A 21,803-nucleotide genomic window follows, 5' to 3' on the forward strand; every position below is an offset into this window, starting at 1 on the left:
ACAAAAAACAATCCTATTTCCCTAGGAATCTTATTAGCAAAAGGCTCTATAATGTCATGTCAATTCTTATTGATCATTTTTTATGCCTTAAAAAAAAAAAGACCTTTGTAAATTAAATGTGGAGTAAATAATTTACCTTTTTCATTCCATATGAGGGCAGCTTCTCCCTGAAATGCTGAAATGAGAACAGAACAGATGTAGTTTAAAAAACATAACCAAAGCAACCTAAGTATAGCATGAAAAAAGCCAGCTGGAATACAAAGAAAAATTTAAGCAACAGTGTTTTTGTAATAAAAGGTTAAGTCTCACAAAGTAATCCTTAATGCAAGTAGCAGTTTCATTAATGCAAACACCAGTACACGCTAGCATGACAAAGGTGTGGACAGCTCCTACTAAATACATCCTTAAGATGGTATTTAACCTGTCTTCAATACCATCCCCACAATCCACAGTTTTTATTCTATTCCTAAATACACTGTGATACAAGGGAAAGACCCTGGGATCTGAAGGCAGAGGACCTACAGCTGGGAACCTCCAATCTGCCTTTTTAAAAAAGAAAGGAGTAATCCCAAGAGCCAACTTCACCACAAATAGATCACAGAAGACTCACCTAGTCTCTTTTTTGAGCTTCTTAGACAGGCAGATCCAAGAAAAGCCATGAGCAGTTTTATCCATATTTCAGCAAAAGAACATGACAAAACTTCATGCTCTTTTGGGAAAGATGAAAATATATAGGCTAGACAATGGTACAATTAGATGTATTTGAAGGCAGTGTGGTAAAATGGAAAGTGTACTGACTTGGTACCAAGAAGATCTGGGTTTAAATCCTACTTCAGATACTTAGTATCTGCGTCTCCTTAGGGAAGTCCTATCGGCCACCCAGAGCCTCAGTGTCATCCCTCTCTAAAAAGGAGCAAAAGGACTTTTCTAGCTCTAGAACTAGGACCCTATGGTTCTCGATGAACAGCCAGTCCCCCAGAGTTCATGATTCGGCATTGTCAGAGAAGGAGACCTACAGCAGTGCCTCAGGACTGAGCTGTGCTTGTCCTGGGCTCTTATTAACTGGGTAGATAACAAAGCTGGGAGGGATGCTAACATCCATACTGGGGAAAGGAGTCAGGATCCATACGTGAAAATCACTGCAAGCTTTGATAACAGGCTCAAAACAAGGAGGAAGCAAAGAAAACAAAATTGTATGTCTGGTTTTCAAAATCAATTTCCCAAGTACAAGATGGATAAGGCCTTGGGAGACAGCTGTTTGTCTGAAAAAAAAGTCTGGCGATTTTAGTGGCCAGTAAAGAGGGAAGAGTGAAATTCGACAGCGGTGTTTCCTCTGGCTATACCCACTGCCTGGAACGCGCTCCCTCCTCATCTCAGGCCTAGCTCCAAAAGAAAGCCTGTCCCAGCCTGTCTCGATGACAGTGCCTTTCCTCTCTTAATGGTTTATTTATCTCGTACAGACTGTGTGCTACACCCCCCAATCAGCCTGTAGCTCCCTCCAAAGGCAGAGGGTCTTTTCCCTTTATGTCTCTAGTGCCTGATACGTAGTAGACACTCAATCGGTGCTGGGTGACCGGCTGTCTAAGAGCTAATGAGGCCCAAGCCTTTACACTGAGAGGCAATGGCCAGGAATAGGCTTGCCGCTCTCACCATACTGGATGAGGATGGTCAGTTCTCAGTGACTAATGTTTAGCTCTCTGCTAAGATTCACAATGTTAAAGGCAGTTGAACCAGGATGGGGAGAGGCCATGTCATGCCTTACAATAACTGGCTGAAAAAAAGGAGGGATGTGTAGTCTGGATGAGGGAAGACTTGTGTGTAACACAACAGCTGTTTCCAAGGACAAAAAGGGTCAGTATAGAAAGGGGATGAGACTTGGTTCTGCTTGGTCTTAAGGACAAAACTAAAGATGATGAGCAAGCTGCAAACAGATAAATTCAGACTTAATTAAAGGAAAACTTTCACTAACAATTAGAGCTATTCCAGAGGAAGGATTGTTTTAGGCATCAGTAAGGTCCCATCCTTCCCTGGCTAAGTAGGTTGTATCCATAATTCTTGCTTAGATATTGGCTAGTCTAACTTAAATTTCTGAATCTCCTTTAAGTTCAGATTCTGTGATATTAGAACCTAACACTAAATGCACATGGGGTTCGAACGTCCAAGGGCCGACCACTTTTTCCAGCCTGTGAAGACTCTCCTTTGAACTGAGTTGCAGCCGCTACATATGAGCATCCCCAGTAAGAATTAACCTGATGCAGACAGTCTGACAAGCTGGTGCCCATTTTCTCCGGGAAGAACACTTCTAGAAGGCTCGTCCAGATGATCCATTAATGACAGAATGACTTTCTACCACCACTAGAAAAAGAACTAAATAGGCTTGAACTTTCTTCTCTAAACATTAGGCCCCTGGGACGGCTAGGTGGCACAGTGAATAGAGCAACACCCCTGTAGTCGGGAGGACGTGAGTTCAAATCCGGCCTCAGACACTTGATACACTTACTAGCCGTGTGACTTTGGGCAAGTCACTTAACCCCAATTGCCCTCCAAAAAGAAAAAAAATTATATATCTGTATCTATCTATCCATCCATCCATCTATCTGTCTGTCTATCTATACACATATTAGGCCCCTCTCAGGTCTTATCACCATTCTCTCCCATTCTCCAGCCAACGAATGCCCTGTCCACTCTCTTTCCCAAACTCAGGGATGATTTCTATGGCTTGATCCCTTGATGTCATGTTCTGGTTGGTTCCCTGTCCCTGAATCCTTTGACCCATCACTAACAGCACCACTACATTCTAACCTATCTTTTCAAGCTGTGCTTTTAGGGTTAGCATCAAGTCAGATGAGGACCAGATTTTCTACACTGGTTCTTGTAACTGGATTCTTGCCTTGTTTCCCTAGGATACCCCACCGTGTATCTTGGTTATCTTGTCTCCTTTATGCCCAAGTCCCTGCCTAGGTTACTAGTTTACTTCCTCTAAGACTGGGATTCTAGGCCTTCTACCCACAGTCCTTTCAGTTCTTAAGTGTGAAGCTCAGTCCCCAGGGCAGAGGCCTTGCCTGCTTACAGTCATTTGTAAAGAATCCTAGATTTAGAGTCAGAACAACTGAGGTCAAAAATAAACACCTCCATCTGTCAACTAGGGCAAGTCATTTCTGAGTTAATTTCCTAGTAAAATAGAGGGTTGGAGTAGGTGACCCCCAAGGTTCTTTTCAGCTCTACAAGCTATCATATCAGGAACCCAAATGTTGAACACTACATGTGTAGATCCATTGCCAATGCCTGCTGCCTGTTCTGTGGGTCATACTGGTATCTAAGTACTGGCTGCCTCTGGGTCTTTGTCATGACCTATCTTGCCACTGAGTGAGACCAAGTCATGACACTGAGGGCCACTGATCATGTACTGTATTTGCTCCCCCTCCCTCCCAATTCCTCACCAGAGTTCTTTCTCCCAGAGTCCTAGATATCCCTGGAGAAACAATGGGTTTTCCTGTCTGGGCCTTATAATGTTAAGGAGATTTAAGATCTTCCCAGTCCATTAACAGATCTCAGGTAGAGCTCATTAAGAGAAGCTTGCTTAGGGGAGGCTTGCTTGTAGGAAGGCTTTCACACCTTTGGCTAATTTCTAATTAGGCACTGTGTTAGGAGGGTTGTGATGCCCTCTAACCCTGAAGAAGGGTATATATACTCTGAGGTTAGCATCTTGCTTTGGGGCTCACTCAATGAAAGAGTGTTCTTGTGATCTGACTAAATGAGACCCTGGGTAGACATTAAGGAGCCCCAACCCTGCTGCCCCGGCCTCGTCCCAGTGCTTCTCTCTCTGGTAACTATGTATGTATTGCCTTGGTCAGACAGCTGGATCTGTCTGTTGATCTGTGCTAACTTCTCAGACAGTTAGAAGCCCTGTCTGTTAGATTTTATTTCTCTGCTTGTATTTTTTTTTTTTAAGCAATCGGGGTTAAGCAACTTGCTCAAGGTTACACGGCCAGTTATTTCTAGGTGTTGTGCTAAGTATCTGAGCCTGGATTTGATCCCCAAGTCATCCCGACACTGGAGCCTGTGCTCTTACTCGCTGAGCCACCTGGCCGCCCCTCTGCTTGTATTCTCTCTGAAGTTCAGGGTGCTGACTTTTCCCCTAAACTAATGAATGTAATTTTTTTTTGGAGGGGGGAGAGCAGGGTAATTGGGATTAAATGACTTGCCCAAGGTCACTCGGCTAATAAGTATTAAGTGTCTTAAGTATTAATTAATTAAGTATTAAGGCCAGATTTGAACTCAGGTCCTCCTGACTTCAGGGCTGGTGCTATATTCACTGAACCACCTAGCCACCCCAAATGAATGTAATTTTAAAAAAAGAGTCGTGACTCTAGTAAAGCAGATCTAAGAACCTGTGCTAGCAGGTTGTATGTATGCCAGTGTGGTTGCTACTACAGGCCTCAAGGCTCACCTTTCTTTAGCTTTCAGTTTGCCAGCCCTCTGATTTAACAGTCTCACTAGTGTTCCTCTGGAATCTATGAAAGAAAGTCAATTGCCCTTAGCAAAGTTCTCTGAACTGCACACCTCACTGGTCACAGGAGCTCCTGGGTTCCATTTCCACTCCAGCTTTGCCGTTCTTGTTACCTTCCTATCTTCTTCCCTAACTCTCAATGCTCTTTTTAGCACCCAGACCCTTCCCTGGGGACCAACGCTCACTATTTCTCTTAAGCCATTAACAACCGCTGAGTGTGTTTTTTTTGGATAAAGTGTGAAAAGTTTACTGGATTTAGAAATAGGGCACCTTGATGGACTCTGGGCAAATCACTTCATTTCTACGAACCTCCAATTTCTTCTCTATAAGGAGAAGGGACCTAAGGTCCCAACAAGCTCTAAATTCTATCTCTACTGATGATCATGGCCCTATTTCATTCCCCCCAAAACTAATATAATTCACATAATCTTTATACTAAAGACAGTCAGTCACCAGGCCTAGAAGGAAAAGGAAAAGGAACACTGTGTATATACCACAGGAGTTTTAAAATTCACATGAACATTTTATCACATCTATGTCACCTTTCCACCATGGGACATAGACTCTTAAGACTGGAAGACCTCTATCCCCAGAAAGATAAATGCCTTGGCAGGCCCGCCAAGATAAAGAGACTTATCCAAGAAGTTTCCCAGTTCTTTACACAGTATTTTGCTGCCAAACTTAATCACAAACTGTTCCTTTTTTTTTTCTTGTTGGAGGTGGGGAGAAGGGAGAGTCAAGGTTATATACGAAAGGAACCTTAAGGATAAAAAAATACACAAAAAGGTTATATTCTCCATTACCTGCATTTCAATGTAACGGAGATCAGACTTCTTTCTTTTTAGGTCTTCCTTAAGTTGCTGGTCCAAATCCACATCTGGCTCATTCTCTTGCAAGAGATATTCAGAATCTCTATCTACAAATGACTTTCCCCTGTCAGTCAATTTCTTCCCCTGGTCTATGAACTTCTTTTCTTGGTCCAAAGTTTTCTTTTCTTTTTCCAAAATTTTTTTTTCTGAAGTTGGTTTGTTCTGGATGGGAATTTCAGTACCATATCTATTTTGAGATAAATTGCAGAGTTCATTGAGTCACTTAAGCCTTGGGAAATCAAAAGCCAAAACTACAACTTCTTTTAAAACATTTAATAAATGCCCAACTCAAGGCCTTCAACTTATTCTCAAATGAATGCCAATTGAGACACCTACTTTAACAACATTAAATTTAAACACGAAGGAATATGAGTTTCTTTTGAACATCAAATGAGTTATTCTTGGTCAGTAATACAGATAGCCCCTGCCTCCTCTCTATCCAATCCACAAATATAATCCTCTTTAAAATTAAGCTGTATTTGTAAGTTGTCCTTTGTTTGGAGTGTTTATTGTAGAACACAGACAAAAGTTGCAAGAATGAAAAAGTTCAACGGAATTATGGATCTATATTATATTCTCTGTAGCTTACGAAAACAACAAAGTAAAAAATAGCTCACTGTTACACTCATACCCTCTCTCATATGCATGTGCTGTGCATGTATGTATATGCACACGTACACACACACCTTGCCTATATAACAATGGTACCCTAATATGTGTTCTTCAAAAATTTACAATCATTTAACTTATCCTCTAAAGATCATGCCCTCAGTATATGCCTAAAAAAGCCGTAAGGCTTCACAAAAGACACTTTACCAGAAAAATGCTGAAAATGATACTTAAAAAAAAATGTATAGAGGGTGGCTAGGTTGCACAGTGAATAGAGCACCGGCCCTGGAATCAGGAGGACCTGAGTTCAAATCTGGCCTCAGACACTTAGCACAAAAACTAGCCGTGTGACCTTGGGCAAGTCACTTAACCCCAAATGCTTGCCAAAAAGCAAAAAAACAAAACAAAACCGTATAGCTCAGTTGTTAAAAATTTTAAGAAAATTTTCTCACCTGATGTAGTCCCTGATCTATGCAAGAAAATTCATTAGCAATGTTAAGAATCAGTCTTTGAAGGAAAGAGCAATTTTGATCTTCTCTGAACCATAGTGTGGGATAATGAAGACCAGCACTTTTAAACTGTAATTCTTGTCAGCTCAATGCTACTAAAGTCCTGTTGTTTTCTACCCATTTTTCAAAAAAGTAATTTTTTTACCCATGATCTTCAGGAGAAAACCAGGATATTTGTGGCTGAGAATCTTTGTCATTCTTGGTTTGGACAGAATTCAACAGTTGTACAATTTGTTCTTCTCGACGTTCATCCATACGAACTACAGCTCTCTTAATTGGAGGAAGAAAAAAAGTTGTCACAAACACTTATGCAAATTCAACTAATTTCAAACAATGACAAAAGAATTCCTTCCTCTTAAATTATAGTCACAAATTGAGACATTAATACATCCCATCCCTGAAGCCCTTTTCTCCTTGTACCTTCTTCTAGTTTCTATTCTTTTTGTTCTTAAGATGTTCAAAAATCCCAACAATTAAGTCAATTTATGAGGTTTACTTTATTTTTCCTATAAAAAATTAATTTTGTTAATCTCCTCTACTTTCCTAAACATAAGGAGACCTTACCCAAACATCTACTCCAAAACTGAGAAGGGTCATTTCCCAAGGTTAGCACCAAAAGTATTAATCAATAGATAAGTTGGAAGGGAAGCTAATCCATCACTGGAAGAAAGACCTTTGTTGTCAGTGAATAGAAAAGTTCATTTCCTTTCACCTTTTGTAGCGAATCCTAATCCAGAAGCAGTAGGAATGAAAGAAAAGAATTTCTGGTTAAGGAAGTGTTGGGTCTGGTACTGGAAACTCTGTTAAGTGGCATACCCAAACAAGTGGAAAAGTAGGAGAACAAAGGGAATGGCAATAGCCTTAAGAAGAGTATAAAGAAGGGCAGAATGGAGTACAGAAATGTCTGATGACTGAGAAACACCACCAGATCTGGCAAATAGGACCCAGAGTCAGGAGCCACAATGTAAAAAGCTGATAACAATGTGAACATAGCAGTGAGGACAAAAGGCAAAAACAGTATGGGAAAGAGTGAAAGTGAAGAATAAAAGCGAAAGATAAAAGTTAAACGACTGCTTCTAGAAACAAAAGCACAGTTCACGATCACCTCCTCCCTCTCTGAAGCTTTCCCTGATCCTCATGCCCACCTGCCCCTTGCTTAAAAGTGAGTATTCTCTCTCCCCTCTGATCTCTCACAGTAAGCACCCTGTAAATAAATCTCACAGTGCCAGTGTAAGAAAGCTATTATTGATAAGCTCGATGTCCATGAGTTGTCAACTGAAGACTTAGGAGGAACGTGATAGGTGTCTTCAAATATTTCAAGAGCTATCACGTAACGGATGAATTAGGCCCAAGAGGGCAGAACCCGAAGTAAAACGTGGAAATTGGAAAAAGGTAAATTTTGCCTTAATGCCAGGAAAAACACCCTAACAATGAGAGCTGCCAAAAAGGACTGGGACATCTAGAGAGGTGGGGGTTCTCCCTGCTGACGGTCTTCAAACACAGGCTGGATGACTTCTTGTCAAGTACATCATGGTAAACACTAGTTTTATATATGGTTTAGATTAGATGGTGTGATGGGACCAATGTCTAGTAGGGTTTCTTTCTCCCTCTACTTCACCTCTCCCACTTATTGCCCAATAGATTGGCTTTTTTTACCAAAAGGTTAACAAAGCAAGAATGTGATTAGTTCAGAAAATTAGTTCAAACTGCATCTCCCTTGAGCCAGCTTCCTGATCTACTAACTTTGGCCACTCACAAGGATAAAAAAGTCTACTCACAGGAGATCACGTTAGGTCAGACTTGACTCAAGATCACATGGGAGACACTGTAGTCTGTGCTTTTAGCCAGAGCAGGAAGGGAGATGTGCAACTTCCCAAGTTCAGTGCTACAGTATCCTTATTGAATATCCTTTCTGTGCAATGGGCTAAATAAATCTTCAATGACCTATGAGTGCTTCTTTCCATCCCAACATCTGATCTGAACAAGATACTACACTAAGGCAGGTCTACCCAAACAGACTGCCAATTTTCAAACTCTAAAAGCACTGGAACAAGAATCAAGAGGCCTAGATTTTTGAGTCTTGCACCCAAAACTTATTAGCGATGTGAGTCTGGGAAAGTCAGAATCTCTCAGAGTCAGTCTTAGTTAGTCTTAGTTTACAGATTTGTATCTATAAAATGGTGATAATACTTACAACTATTTAGCTCTCAGTGAGAAAAGCATTTTGTAACCCTTCAAATGCTCTGTAACTGGGAGCTTTTCACATGGTTTTAAATGAGAGGTGTACATTAAAAGTGTCTTCTTTTCCCTTTTCATAAGGTTTTTGAAGGCTTAGGTTTCTTTTTCATCTTGGTAACATCCCCTTCTAGTAGCCAATTCTCATGGAAAATTAACATTCTTAGACTACCTGTCAGATTAATTGCACAATGAAAATATTCCAGGAGAGGCTGCACTGATAATGGGAAGATTAGTTGATAATTCTTTTATAGTCATTTAAAGGTTCAATGAATGAATCACAATAAAGTAAAATCCCAATCTTTCGGGGAAAATGAATCATTTTGAACAGCTTAAGGCTTCATGCTTTAAGCACAACTTTAAAAAAATGTCATCAATCTGCTTTGAGTATACTCCTAAAATGCATTCCATGTCAGTCTTTTGATTTCCTGGATCAGAGTTATGAATGTCAATCACTGCACAATATTACTGAGGCTCAAGCCTTACTACCCCTACAGGAGATGGTCCCAGACCACTGGATTTCTTATAAATGTTCTCTCTCTTCCCTTGCTATCAACTGTTGTTATCATTATGATTTCTGGGAAATGTCACAAAAACAACCATACACATGCATGTATATTCACTTTTTAATTTGCTGTTGGACTAGGGAATTCATGAACCAAGTTTATATTAGTTCTAATGAAAAATAAAATGTCTAGGATGGAGTCCGTGGATTGTGTGCCATCTACCTGTCTGCTTAGACATTTTGCTTGCTTGCTTCCTAGGTCCTGTACACTTACTAGATTGGATGGGTTGCTAAAGGCTATGTTTCAGCTAAGCCCTATACTGATAACAACAAACTTCTTCTGCAGTATAAAAACTACTGGACAAACACGAAATAGAAAAATTATCCAAGGCAGCACAGTGACGAACAACAGGAATCCCTGTTACTCAGGGAAGCGAAGGCTGGTGGATCGATGCCTATACTGAGTCCAGCACTAATATGGGGAGCCCTGGAAGGACTGAATCTCAGAGTGAGACTAGGGCTAGAAATATAGATCTGAGAGTCACAAGTATAAAGATGATTCAGTCATGAGTTCATGAGGTTACCAAGGGTGACCCAAGAGTACTGACAGAAGAGAGGCCAGGACAAAACTACAAATAGAGAATGGTGTACATGATCCAGCAAAGGAGACTAAGAAGAGTGAAGATCTTTTAAAAACAAAAACTGAAGTTTTCCGACTTCTATTGCTTTATTCACGTTATTATCCTAGAACTTCAGGAACCTTTCCAACCACAGAAATCCAATCAGTCAATCAGCATGTATTAAGTGCCCCCTATGGGCCAGGCAAATCTCTTTTTCTATGAACTTTTCTCAAACACTGGACCACCATGATCTATCTTCTTCCTATTCCAATTCAACCTCAACCTCCACTCACTCAGCTGCCAAAGGGCAGGTTTAACCATATCACTCCACTAGTCAATAACTTCTTATTAGCACTAAGATCAAACATAAGCAAACACACGAAAAACCTTCTGATGGGTATTTAAAGCCCCTCCCTATCTTTTAAATATTCTTACACATTAATTACTCCCCTCCAAGATTCAGTTCATGGGCCTTCCTGCAGTTGGTGACAAACATGCCCATCTCTCAGCTCTGTGCTGCTTCTCCCTTCTAGCTCCTAATATATCTGCCTTCTGCTGAGATGGTTCAACTCCCATCTCCTGAAGGAGATGCAATCTGCTCTACCAATCCAATGCAAAGACAGACAGAAGTGAGACTGGCAAAAAATGTTAGAAGATATGATTCAGGGGTAAGAAAGCAAAAAGCCTTGGGGCGGCTAGGTGGCACAGTGAATAGAGCACCAGCCCTGGAGTCAGGAGGATGAGAGTTCAAATCCAACCACAGACACTTAACACTGATTAGCCACCTGACCTTGGGCAAGTCACTTAACCTCAATTGCCCTGTCTTCCCCCCTGCAAAAAAAAAAAAAAAAAGGAAGAAGCCCAAGGTTTAGAAACCTTGTGAAAAATCATCTGGCGCTCATTCAGTCTAATAAGGATTTCTTAAGTGCTTTCTCTAGGCCAAACAGAGTTTTGAGAAAAAGAAATGCAAAAGTAGTCTGCACAACCTTAACCTAACCCTAACCCTATCACCAATCCCTGTGGCAGATTAACTCATTCAATGCCACAGCCTAGAAAGGAAGTCAAAAGAGCTAAGAATCCACCTCAGGCAGCAAAGGACAGATAGATGACTGCCAAGGAAACATGTGACTGTCAAGACTGGAGGAAGAGATGAGTGGGAAATTATAACCATCACTTCATAGAACAGTGGGAACAAGTAGTGGAAAAAAGTTTCAGAAAACTTGGTTTATGACTCAATTAAAAGTCAAATTATCCCAAGAGCACTTAAAAGTGAAAGAAGAAACAACAGACCAAAAACAAACAAACAAATAAACAAATAAACAAACAACCCCCAAACACACGCACAGGCGCACAAAAGGAAAAGTTGTCTTCCATCTCCTGTACAGCAGGGCCACCACGTTTGTACCAGTTGTACGGCCACGAGTTAGGGGCATAATGAAGTAGAAATGGCATCAGAGAAACTAAAAACAAAACAAAAAACACCAGGTTTCTTGGAGGATCCTTTCTGGAGACGCAATTTTGAGGGAAGAGAAGGATCAAGTCAAGGACAAGAAAAAATGTAGAGAGGGGAAAGAGAGGGCGACGGCGAGAGTAGAGGAAACCTCGAATGGTAAGGATGGAGAGAATAGTAATAACTACTCACCAAAAAGCCTATTTTTCTCACTTCAACAAAATCTTTAGGAAACTAATTACCTAGGTATTGAAGATACCCATGAGGGAAAAAAGAGAAAACAAATGCAGAGATGGGTGCCCAATGCTCACAGTTCGGTGACAAGTAAGATCATGTAACATACTCTGCGGGTCCCAAAGGCGCTACTAATGTGACTTCTGATGTGCAGCCTGCGGACTCAGAGGCTCTTCTCTAACGTGCATCTACCTATCCGTGACCTCCCGCAGAGAAGGTCTAGAAGGGACGGAGACGGCACAAAGCCGCTCCACTCCCTGCAGACTAAGCACCCCTGCTGCGCCCCCGGAGCTCGGGGCTGACCCGCCGGACTCCGGACGGAGAACGAGCCTCCGGCCCCGCCGGGCTCCCCGCTGAGGTCCGAGGGCCTGGGTTCGAATCCCCCTCAGCCCGGGCCCCGGCGCTCCCGTCCCTGTGTCCTCTCCAGGGCTAGATCTCGGACTCGGAGGGAACTTGCACCCGCGTCCCGGGCCTCGGCTCCCCCGCACCGCCCTCCGCCCCCCGGGACTTCTTCGTGTCGGACAGACCGGCGGCACTGCGGACCACGGCCAACCCTGGCGAAGGTCTGGGTTCGAATCCCGCCGAGCAGCAGCTCATCCCGGAAGGGCGGAGGAGCGAGGGCCGGAGGCTTCCTCAGCGTGGGGGGACGAGAAACGTGGGACGGACGCGTCTACACTGGGAGCTCCTGCCCCGACTGCAGGAAGGCTGCAAAGGGGGCTCGGCCACGCTGACCCGACCGGGGAGGAATCTCGGGGGATGTCTACACTGGCCGGGGAGGGGGCGCGGGCCCGGGCGCTCACCTCCTGGCGCTCGACATCCTTGCTCTTCTGGCCCTGCTTCCGCGCGTACCACAGGCCGATGTCGCGGCCCTTCAGGTGGCCGGGATGCCGGCCCCGGCCTCCTCCCCCTCCGCCGCCGCCTCCGCCTCCGCCCCTGCCTCCGCCCCCGCCGCGGTTCCCCCCGTAGCCGCCGCCGCTCGAGCCGCGGGGCCCGCCGCCATCGCGGCCCCAGTTCTGGCGGTGCTCGTAGCTCATCCTTCGGACAGATAAAAGGCCCCCAGGCAGGAACCGGCAACGGCTACAAATGGCGCCGGGGCCCGGAAGCAGGGCTCGCGTGCACTTCCGTTCCGCTTCCGGCGCCCAGCGCGAGGAGGGCGCCGACGCCGCGTCACAAGAAGCGGCCTCCGGTGACGCAACAGCGGCGACCAGGGAAGGGAGGAGGCGGGGCTTAGGGTGAGCGCTTCGACGCCAGGCCGGGGCGGGGTGGGGGGGGGGGCACGGGCTGCGCGCGCAACTCCGGGGTCTCATTCTGGCTCGGGCCCCCCCGGCTCCCCGCTGGGAAAGCGGACGTTGGGGATTCGAATCCACCTCCCGGCTAGCCCGGCGACGCGAACGCCAGGAGAGCTTTCAGTCTGATGAAGTCTATGCGGCCCTTCGCAGAACTCATAAAATGAAACAGTTATGTGGAAATAAAGATGTATCTTCTGCCAAGTTCACTTACTCTCCGACTGAGAATCGCTGGGGGCCAGGGTGAAACTGAGCCTGTTAAAAGGCCTTTCTCTGGGTGCCCCCTCCACCACGTGACGTCACCTACCTCAGCCCGCCCCCTCACTTCTCCGAGCGGGCACCTGGAGCGTGTGAAGCCAGACCAGGGCAGAGCCAGTCTGGGGCTTGGCTCCCAGTCCTGGGCTGCCGAGTCTACAAAGTAGCTAAGAGTCTGCCTTACCCTGTAGTTAAAGGATACCTTCGGGCCTGTTGCGAATGGGCTTTGGATACAATGTATCTGCACCACCGCCTCTACCCCCTTTTCGCCTCCAGAGCCGACAAGTGGCCCAAGACGGAGCGCTCATCGGGGAAGCCCGGAGGAGAAGGGAGGTTCGGGGTTCGGGGTTCGGTCCCGAATAGGCTCGTTGTGGAGAATCTATCCCACCGAGATAGCAATTCCCTAGGAAGTGCAAAGCTGTGTCAGCTGAGCTGCTCACCCAATGTCTTTGTCTCCTAGAGAGAAAAGGAAAGCAAACAAAAACCGAGAGAGGACGCGGCGATTCTGCTGGAAGCCCAATTAGAAGGAGCCGGGATTCTAAAATGTAAAAAATAAAAGCCTTGGAGACGCCCTGGGACTTGGATGCAGAAATCTGGGAACCTTAACGGAAGAGAGCTGTTCTCTATCTAAATTCAGTTCAGAGAGACTCACGGTCCAATAGTGGAGACAGCCTGCAAACTTGATACTGAGTTAGGGATGTTTGGGGAGTGAAAACTTGAAAACTTCTCAGAATGGATCTTATAAATTGGTGTCAGTTCTAACAGTCTACTTCACCCTTCTTCTCCTCCCCTCCATTACTGGTGTCAATCAGCAGCAAGTCCTTTCAGGAGTCTTTCTGATTTCCCTCCTCTGTGGGCCCCTCCTCCTGGCCAGTGGGAGTCAGGGACAGCCAGAGCTCACTCCCCCTCCCTTGCTTTGGGACACTTACCCCTTCCCCTTGCTGTCAATCAACATCTTTATTCTTTGTAAGCCTGTTTCCCAGCCACTGAGAGATAGTGGCAGGCTTCCCTGTAACTTCCCATTGGGGAAGATTTTCATTGCCAAGACTTGATTCTATCTCTCAGCCAATGGGAGAAGGGACAGTCAGAGAAGGGGGCTTGATTGCATTAGGGTTTAAAACCCTGTCCACTCCCCATTGCCTTTCCTCTTCCTCGTGATCAGCCATGGGGGAGACGACCCTCTTCTCCAAGGGAAGAGAATAAATTCCTGTTCTTATCCTAAGAGATCTCCATGTTCTTGATTAAATTTTGAATGAGGTTTTTCATCCTAAACAAGGACGCTAGATTTCCATTAGGATATCCTTTGGCATGGATGTTTATTATTCTTAGTTAATAGAAGGAAACTAATTGACCTTCAGATTTCATTGATATTGGGAACTTCCACATAAGGAAATGTCCTTGACCAATGGAGGGGGACCTTTTCTCTGCCCCTTACAGTCTTAGAGAGCTGCCTGGAACATTGAGAAATTGTGACCTGCTCAGTCACATATCCAGTGTGTTTTGGCAGCACTGGACTTAGATACAGGTGTTCCTGGTTCAAGAGCAGCTTTCTAGTCAATGGGACATGGAGAAGACCCTATCATTGTTATGGTAAATCTATTTATGATTCTTGTCATTCTGGAGTCCCACTAAAATGTATTGAGGCTTTAAAATGGCATGAAATGGTTTATATGTCAGTAACAGACGTAGTTGAAAAACGTCTTACTCTGTGAACATTATGTGTCATGAAAGGTGAGGGAGGAAAAAAATTAAGAAACAACTCCAGGTTTCTTGAAAGACTTCAAGTCTTTCAGCTTGAGGGGAGGGGTTGTTATCTATACTGAATGATGAATGAGGATGAGTTGAGGCTGAGGGCACCAACTAAGCAGCTGGACTGTCCCCAAGGTAGCTCCCACTGTAGGACAAGCTGGGGATGCAAAGGAGAGCTGAGGACCAAATTGCACCTGGTCTGTTAACGGTAGCTACAACTGGCCGGGGAGGAAAACAGTGGTGGAACATAGCTAATGGGAGAAATAAGCAAAGTGTGGCAGGAATAGTAAGGTGAGACTTCCAAGAGGCAGGTCCTTTAGAGTTGGGGCTCTTGGTTCATTTCAATCCATTATTCATGTGGAAAGTAGGAAGATGTTCCCAGGGGCCCATGGGGTCTGGGGTTATGTGCATGGATATACCAGAATCCATTCATTTGGCCTTTCTTTTCAAAGAGGATCATTGATATCATGGGGTGATTTCTTGACTTGTGCATGAATTGGATTTAAGTGAAGCAGTTGCACAGAATCATCAGCCACACTCTCTTCCAGGGTGTAGAAGTCCAGCAGAAGGAGAAAGTCAGGATGACTGGAAATGGCCCAGGAGGTAGTAGCTGACCTTGGTATCTTTGATGTTCGAGTGCTACCCAGAGCCTGCTTCAGTTGCCTTGATAGGCTAGGCTTTAGAGCAAATTGTTCTCATCTGCCTGTTCTACCAGGGGAAGTCTTCACCTGCTTGGGGTAGATATCCCTCTAATTCACTGATGAGTCTGTGTTCTCTTGGTTACCCTCAACCTGGTTTAGCTTCTCTACCCAAATGATTTTACCAGGGTGTGGCCACTACACATGCTACAGTTTCTTGGAGCCATGGGTGAGAGTTGGGTGACAGGTGGATACCAATGATAGAAAGCAGTCCTGAAAAGGATGCAGCAGCCCTCACACCAGAGGTATAGTCTTATCTGTTGTGGTGGCAAACACGCCAAGCGTCCTCAGGGTCGCTGCCAACACAGGTTCTTGGATCTGCTTTGTTAAAGGAAAGCAACTCAAAATGGGCTAACAAGCTTACTTTAATCAGTCAAACATATATTGTTTACCTCGTTCAGGGGGAAAAGGTCAGCACCCTGAACTTCAAAGTATACAGGCAGAATTATCAAGACAGAAACAGATCAAGTAGACAGCTTTCCAAACTGTCCAGCCATTACATCCATACCAAATAACATCTGGGTTTTTCAAAGCTGGGGCGGGGCCCTGGACAACGGCTTCCCAGAATCCAGATCAAATCACAGAACACTTCTCAAAGTGAGCCCCAAAACAAAGCTACACATCAGGGCTTATATAGCCCTCTCCTGGCTCAGAGAATGTAACAACCTTATTGACTCACTGGCCAATCAAGAAGTATCTACCGAAAAACAAGCCTCCCACCCCAGGCTCCAGGTGCACGTTAGCCTAGGGGCAGGGAAGATCTTTAAATTTACGTTCCCATTACATCTGTGTACCCCATACAGCTCATCACAACCCACAATACACTGGAATAGTGGGGAGCGAAGGACAAAAAACCCACCAGAAAAGAAACAATGCATGCTCTTTTTGTGTCCCTAGGACTTAGCCCTGTTCCTGCTAATAAGTCCTTAATAAGTGTTTATTGATTAACTGATAGAAGGGAAATAAAATAAAATAGAAGAGAAGAGGTGGTGGAGAGGAGTGAAGTGAAGGAAACTCAGATTTGTACCTAACATTCTTTCAGAACAAGGACAGCTACTGGTTTCCTCCAGGCTCCAGATGCATGCATCTAGAGCAGAGGGAACTTCTCTACTGGGTCAAGGGTGAAAGCAGGGCAGCTGACCAGGAGAATGGCTGCATGGAATGGACTACATTTTTTTCTAACAAAACCAGTAGACAAAAAATACTGAATCCCTAAAAATAGCGAAGTAAAACTATCAGAAGAGGAAATGCCTCAAAGGCTTGTAGAAAGAGAATTGGTGTGGAGGAAAGAGATTGACTTTCAGTCCCAAGTTCTTCACCTTACTCGTTTGACTTTGGACTTCAGTTCCTCTTTCTGGACCTCCTTTTCCTCCCATCTAAAATGAGCATATCAGACTAGATAGGCAGCTCTCAAAATTTTTTTTTTTAATTTCAAGACCCTTTTACATTCTTAAAAATAGTGTTGTAGATAGAGTGCTGGGCTTGGAGTCAGGAAGATTCATGAATCAGACATTTACTAGCTGTGTGAGCATGGGCAAGTCACTTAACACTGTTTGCCTCAGTTTCCTCATCTATAAAATGACCTGGAGAAGGAGATAGCAAACCAGTTCAGTATCTTTACCCCAAATGGGTTCACGAAGAATTGTTCATGACTGAAATGCTGAAATGAACAATAGCAATCACTTCCCAAAGTCTTTGTTTATGTGGTTTATGTATTAGAAACATTATCTATATATCTATAAGTATGTATTGGTGTTATTATATATTAGAAAATTAAAGTATCTTACTAACTTATGTTAGTATCATGAAAATAGTTTCACCTCAAGGTTACTCTGAAAGGGTTTCAAGAACCACTGGGGAGTCTAAGGACCATAGTTCAAGAATTACTGCCATAAATGACTATGAAGGTTTCTACTAGCTTTAAACATTCTGTGATTATGAAAGATACTGTGATTCTGAAAGAATGATCATTTCTCTAGAAGAAAAAGGTCAAAATAACTAATTATATGCAAATTTCTAATCATGCTTGTGGGTGAATAATAATTATAATATTTTTGAATAAGCAAAGATAGGAAGGAACTCTGTGAAACTATTGGTCCCAAAGCAGAATGAGGTAATGTGTGTTTGTAGAGAGCTTCCTTGTTGGGAGTTTTCTACATTACTGAAATCACACACACACACACACACACACACACACACACACACACACAAACGGAAAATAACTACTTATCCCTTTAATTTCTAGAGCACTTGAGGTTTTCAAAGCACTTTCCTCCCAGCAACTTTTCCAGAAAGGCTTTAGAATTATTTAGGAGTATTTTGCAGATAAAGAGGCTAGGGGCTGAGAGAAGTTCAGACCCGCTCAAGGCCATGTAGCTACTAGGTGTTGGAGTCAAGATTCAAACCAACTTCTTTTCTGACCCCCAATCCATGGGTCACTCTATGTCCACACTACTAGGAATAGCTCTATGGAAAGATTAGGGAATCCTCTTTCCCAGTGTACTCTACTGGCCTTGACTCACAATATTCTACTCTCAGGCCTAAGATTTTATGATTCCATGAAATAAAAATCAGGATAGATACAAAATAATTTGGTTTGGACCAAATTGCTTTTAAAGGGAATAATATAATGATGGCAAAGAGGAATTTTGATCTATTAGAAAAAATCATTGGGCAGTAGGAATTAAAACTGGAAACAAATGTCCTCTTGCTTAGGATTCTGGGTCTGTTATTTGATATCTATATGGCCTTCAGTAAACCACTACAGTTGCTTTATCTTTAAATTCAGGAGATGGAGCTAAACGGCCTCTAAAGACCTTTCTAAGTCTAAAATTTGTGATTCTATAATTGTGTATAAGCATGCCTGCACCTGTAGACTTCTGTTTTTCACCATTGATTAAAAGAAAAGAAGCCTGTGTGTATTCACATCAACAATTTGATACACTATTGACAAGCATGGAAAGCATTCTTTGTTGCTGATATGTGGGAATTTGACTACTGTATTTTGGAGTGAGTTAAATATGAAATTTCCCTCAGTCAGTGTCTCATGAATTCTTTTGAGTTTTACTTTGCCCTCTGTTTTCAGTAAATATGGAAAATTTCTTGTCTGATTTCTGGAAATAGAGTACCCAACCTCATTGTCTCTTCATATTTTTACAAAGAGACTAAATTGTCAATTATTTATTATTAAATAATTATTTTAATAATTATCAAGTAATTATTAAATTGTCTCATCAAGCTGTGTTACCTTCATTTATAAGGATTTTGAATCTTGAAATTGTGCTGTTTAAAATTTTTGTTTAGGTATATGAGGGATAATTTGCAGTGAAGTTTCCCCATTTTGAAAAATCATATCTAGAGTGGCTTCAGCATCCACCAGGCCTAAGTTTAGAAGTCACCTGACCTTGGGACAGCTAGGTGGTGCAGTGAGTAAAGTGCTGGCCCTGGAATCTAGAAGACCCGAATTCAGTTCTGGTCTCAGACACTTAACACCCACACACAAAAACAACTAGCCATGTAACCTTGGGCAAGTTTCTTAACCCCAATTGCCCTCCAAAAGGCAAAAAAAAAAAAAGTCACCCAACCTTTCAGGAATCTGGGACTTAGAGCAATGGAGACCCTCCCCAGTGCCACCTCAGGACAAGTTATGCCAATAAGGTCAGAAGTGCTTTCTCAAATGTACATTGAGTGATCTACTGTTTCCTTGTTCTGGTACTTGAGGTAGATCGCCATGCTGAGATTGTACACCTAACGTCCAGCCAGTGGAAGAAAAGGGTCAGGAAGGGGGTGGGGGAGAATTCCAAGTTAGGGCTTTATATCTTTGCTATTTCTTTTTGTAAATTGCTTCTCCTCCCTGATCATTTGTCAGGAGGGTGGCCCTTTCTCAAGATTGTATTAAACCATTCTTTTCTGCTTCCTACCTTGAGAAACTTCTGGGTATTATTTGGGTAAGGATTTCTGTTACACACAGCTTTTGGGGTACACACAGATATATGTTTCACACTTCCTTCCCCCTTCCCTCTAAGCAAATCTGGCAACAAAATTTTGTCTTCCATCTAGACCATTCTCTCCCCCAGGAAATCTACCCATTTTATTAAAATTTTCTCATTAAATGTTCATAACTCTTGAGTCTTAAGTTCTTTAAAAAAATTCTTCCTTCAGTGATTTTAATTCTACCAAATTTTCCTTTATTTCTCTTTTTCAGCATATTAACAATCTCAGATTTCCTCCAGAGGTCTAATTTCACTTCTAGGAGTCTTGTTGTTGTCTTTTTTTGTTTCTTCTTGTGAATGTTCATTGTTTTCTTTTAGCCCATAAAATGAATTTATTTTATTGGGGCCTTTTATGTTTTGTTTTTCTTTTTACTTACTGATTTCTTCAGTAATTCTTTTCTTTTTCATTTCAGGTAATTTTCCATCTGATAATCTATTGCCTTTCTTTTCATTATTTTTTGGTTATTATTCTTTTACTCTATATGGTGAATGTGTTGCTTTTTTAAGGTGATCAAGGAAAACCAGACTCAGAGATACCTCTTGTCAGAGTTTCATTCTACTTTGATTCCTTTGGACTTTCAATAAAGTCCTTCCTTAATTTGATTATTTTAGTGCTAGTTGTCAGCAAGTTGAATGGTATGAGAGGAATGGTATATATCCTAATTTTTCCTAGGAAACAGAGTGATCATGATAAATATCATCAAATATTTGAATATTGACATGGACAGAAATTAGACTTTCTCTGTTTGGGCCCAAAAAGGAGATTTTGGATCACTGGGGATATTTTTCAGAAAGACTTAATACAAGGAATAACTTCCTAAGAATTAGAGGTGTCCAAAAATGGAATCATTTGCCTCAGCAGAGAAAACTCCTCATGAATGGAGGCCTTCAGAGTAGAACCCAAATGACTATTTAGTCATCCAGACATGCTGTAGAGGGGATTTTTTTCTTAGTTATGGGTATCACTGGATGACTGCTAAATAAGGTTCCTTCTAATTCTGAGTTTCTGTAACATCATGAGCAATGATAAAGCTGAGTCATATATTGAGACAAGATCTGTTTATCTAATTGACCAGGTGATTCCCTCCGTTCTCCAGTCACGATGGAAAGATGTTTGGTTCTTAACAAAACAACACAAGTCAGATCCAGTTTAGGGGTGAGGAGAATCATGAACACTAGTTTAAAATTTTAGTTTTAATTACAAATTAGACATTTAAATAGAAAGGAGGAAGATAGTGAATGTGTGAGTTATCTGCAAACAGGGAACAGTGAAAAATATCAAATTGCTTGAGCTTTTTAGAAGAGTTGGCACAAAGGGAAAATTGTTTGAGGTCTTCCCCAAACAAATTTTTTCATGAAATCTTTTCTTTAAATATAAAAATGGTTACAAATTTCAAATACATAAATAAAATCAAGAATCTTGGAGCTTTTGTAAATATGACATGAGGCTTTAACATCCTATTTTTAATATCTTCATGCCTCAGAACTCATAAACATTTATTCCTAAAAATACCCCTCCTCAAACTAAAAGGAAAAAAGAAAAACTCCTTTATATTGAATTTCCCAGGTTATTTTCTTTATGAAAAGTTCATTGTGTTCACTTTCTGCCACCCCCCCCTATAAAAAAACAGATTTAAGAAGAAACCTTTATTTTTTTTTCTTTAGCACTGTGCCCAAATTTTAAGGATGTAGTTGTTTTTCAAGAACAGAATATTTGGGGGGGGGGGAACAAACCAAGAAAGGTCAATTCTTAATTGTATATCATAACGGCTTCCCTCTTTGTGACCCTAGAATTCCATTGGTAGTGACTGAGGATTGATTGCACCCCCTAGCTGCTTCTAACAGCTAAGTGTGACAGTGATTACAGAAAAGGATTTCGAAGCCAGGAAGACCCCAGATTCAAATTCCACCTCAGACACTAATTAGCTGTGAGACCCTGCTCAAGTTTCTTAATCCCTTTGCCTCAGTTTCCTCACTTGTAAAATGATGGTAATAGCAGCACCTATTTCCCTGGGTGGTTGTGGGCATCAAATGAGATCATGTATGTCATTTATATACGACCAGCGTCACACAGATCAGAAGTATCTGAGCCTGGATTTTCACTCAGGTCTTCCTAATTCCAGGCCCAAAGTTCTGTCCATGGCAGATCTTTGAGATCCTTTACTTCTCTGAATGTATGAAACCCTCTTTGAGCCTAAGACCACAACCCTGCAGTTGAAAGCAATTGCCACTAGAGGATAATCTTTTCTTTTGGTATCACGAGTTCCACTTAATCAACACTC

At 42.6% G+C, this 21,803-nt stretch overlaps 1 protein-coding gene across 3 annotated transcripts in view; it reads right to left on the reverse strand.

Annotated features, from left to right (window-relative positions):
- The window catches only part of DHX36 (DEAH-box helicase 36), a 52,212-nt gene extending 37,916 nt beyond the window's left edge, over positions 1 to 14,296 (reverse strand). Inside the window, exons 1-4 of one of the 3 annotated variants that reach the window (XM_069083430.1) lie at positions 14,012 to 14,296; positions 6,643 to 6,767; positions 5,314 to 5,566; positions 137 to 175 (exon numbers count right to left, since the gene is read on the reverse strand). In XM_069083430.1, the coding sequence (XP_068939531.1) occupies positions 137 to 175; positions 5,314 to 5,566; positions 6,643 to 6,752 (402 nt within the window). In that variant the 5' untranslated portion in view covers positions 6,753 to 6,767; positions 14,012 to 14,296. The other 2 variants (XM_069083431.1, XM_069083429.1) reach the window with 2 other exon arrangements.
- Between the last annotated feature and the right edge of the window lie 7,507 nt (positions 14,297 to 21,803).

This window comes from Petaurus breviceps, unplaced genomic scaffold (genome assembly GCF_028583685.1).
Source record: "Petaurus breviceps papuanus isolate PSGF00001 unplaced genomic scaffold, PetGlider_PUasm1.0 173, whole genome shotgun sequence".
NCBI classification, from domain to species: Eukaryota; Metazoa; Chordata; class Mammalia; order Diprotodontia; family Petauridae; genus Petaurus; species Petaurus breviceps.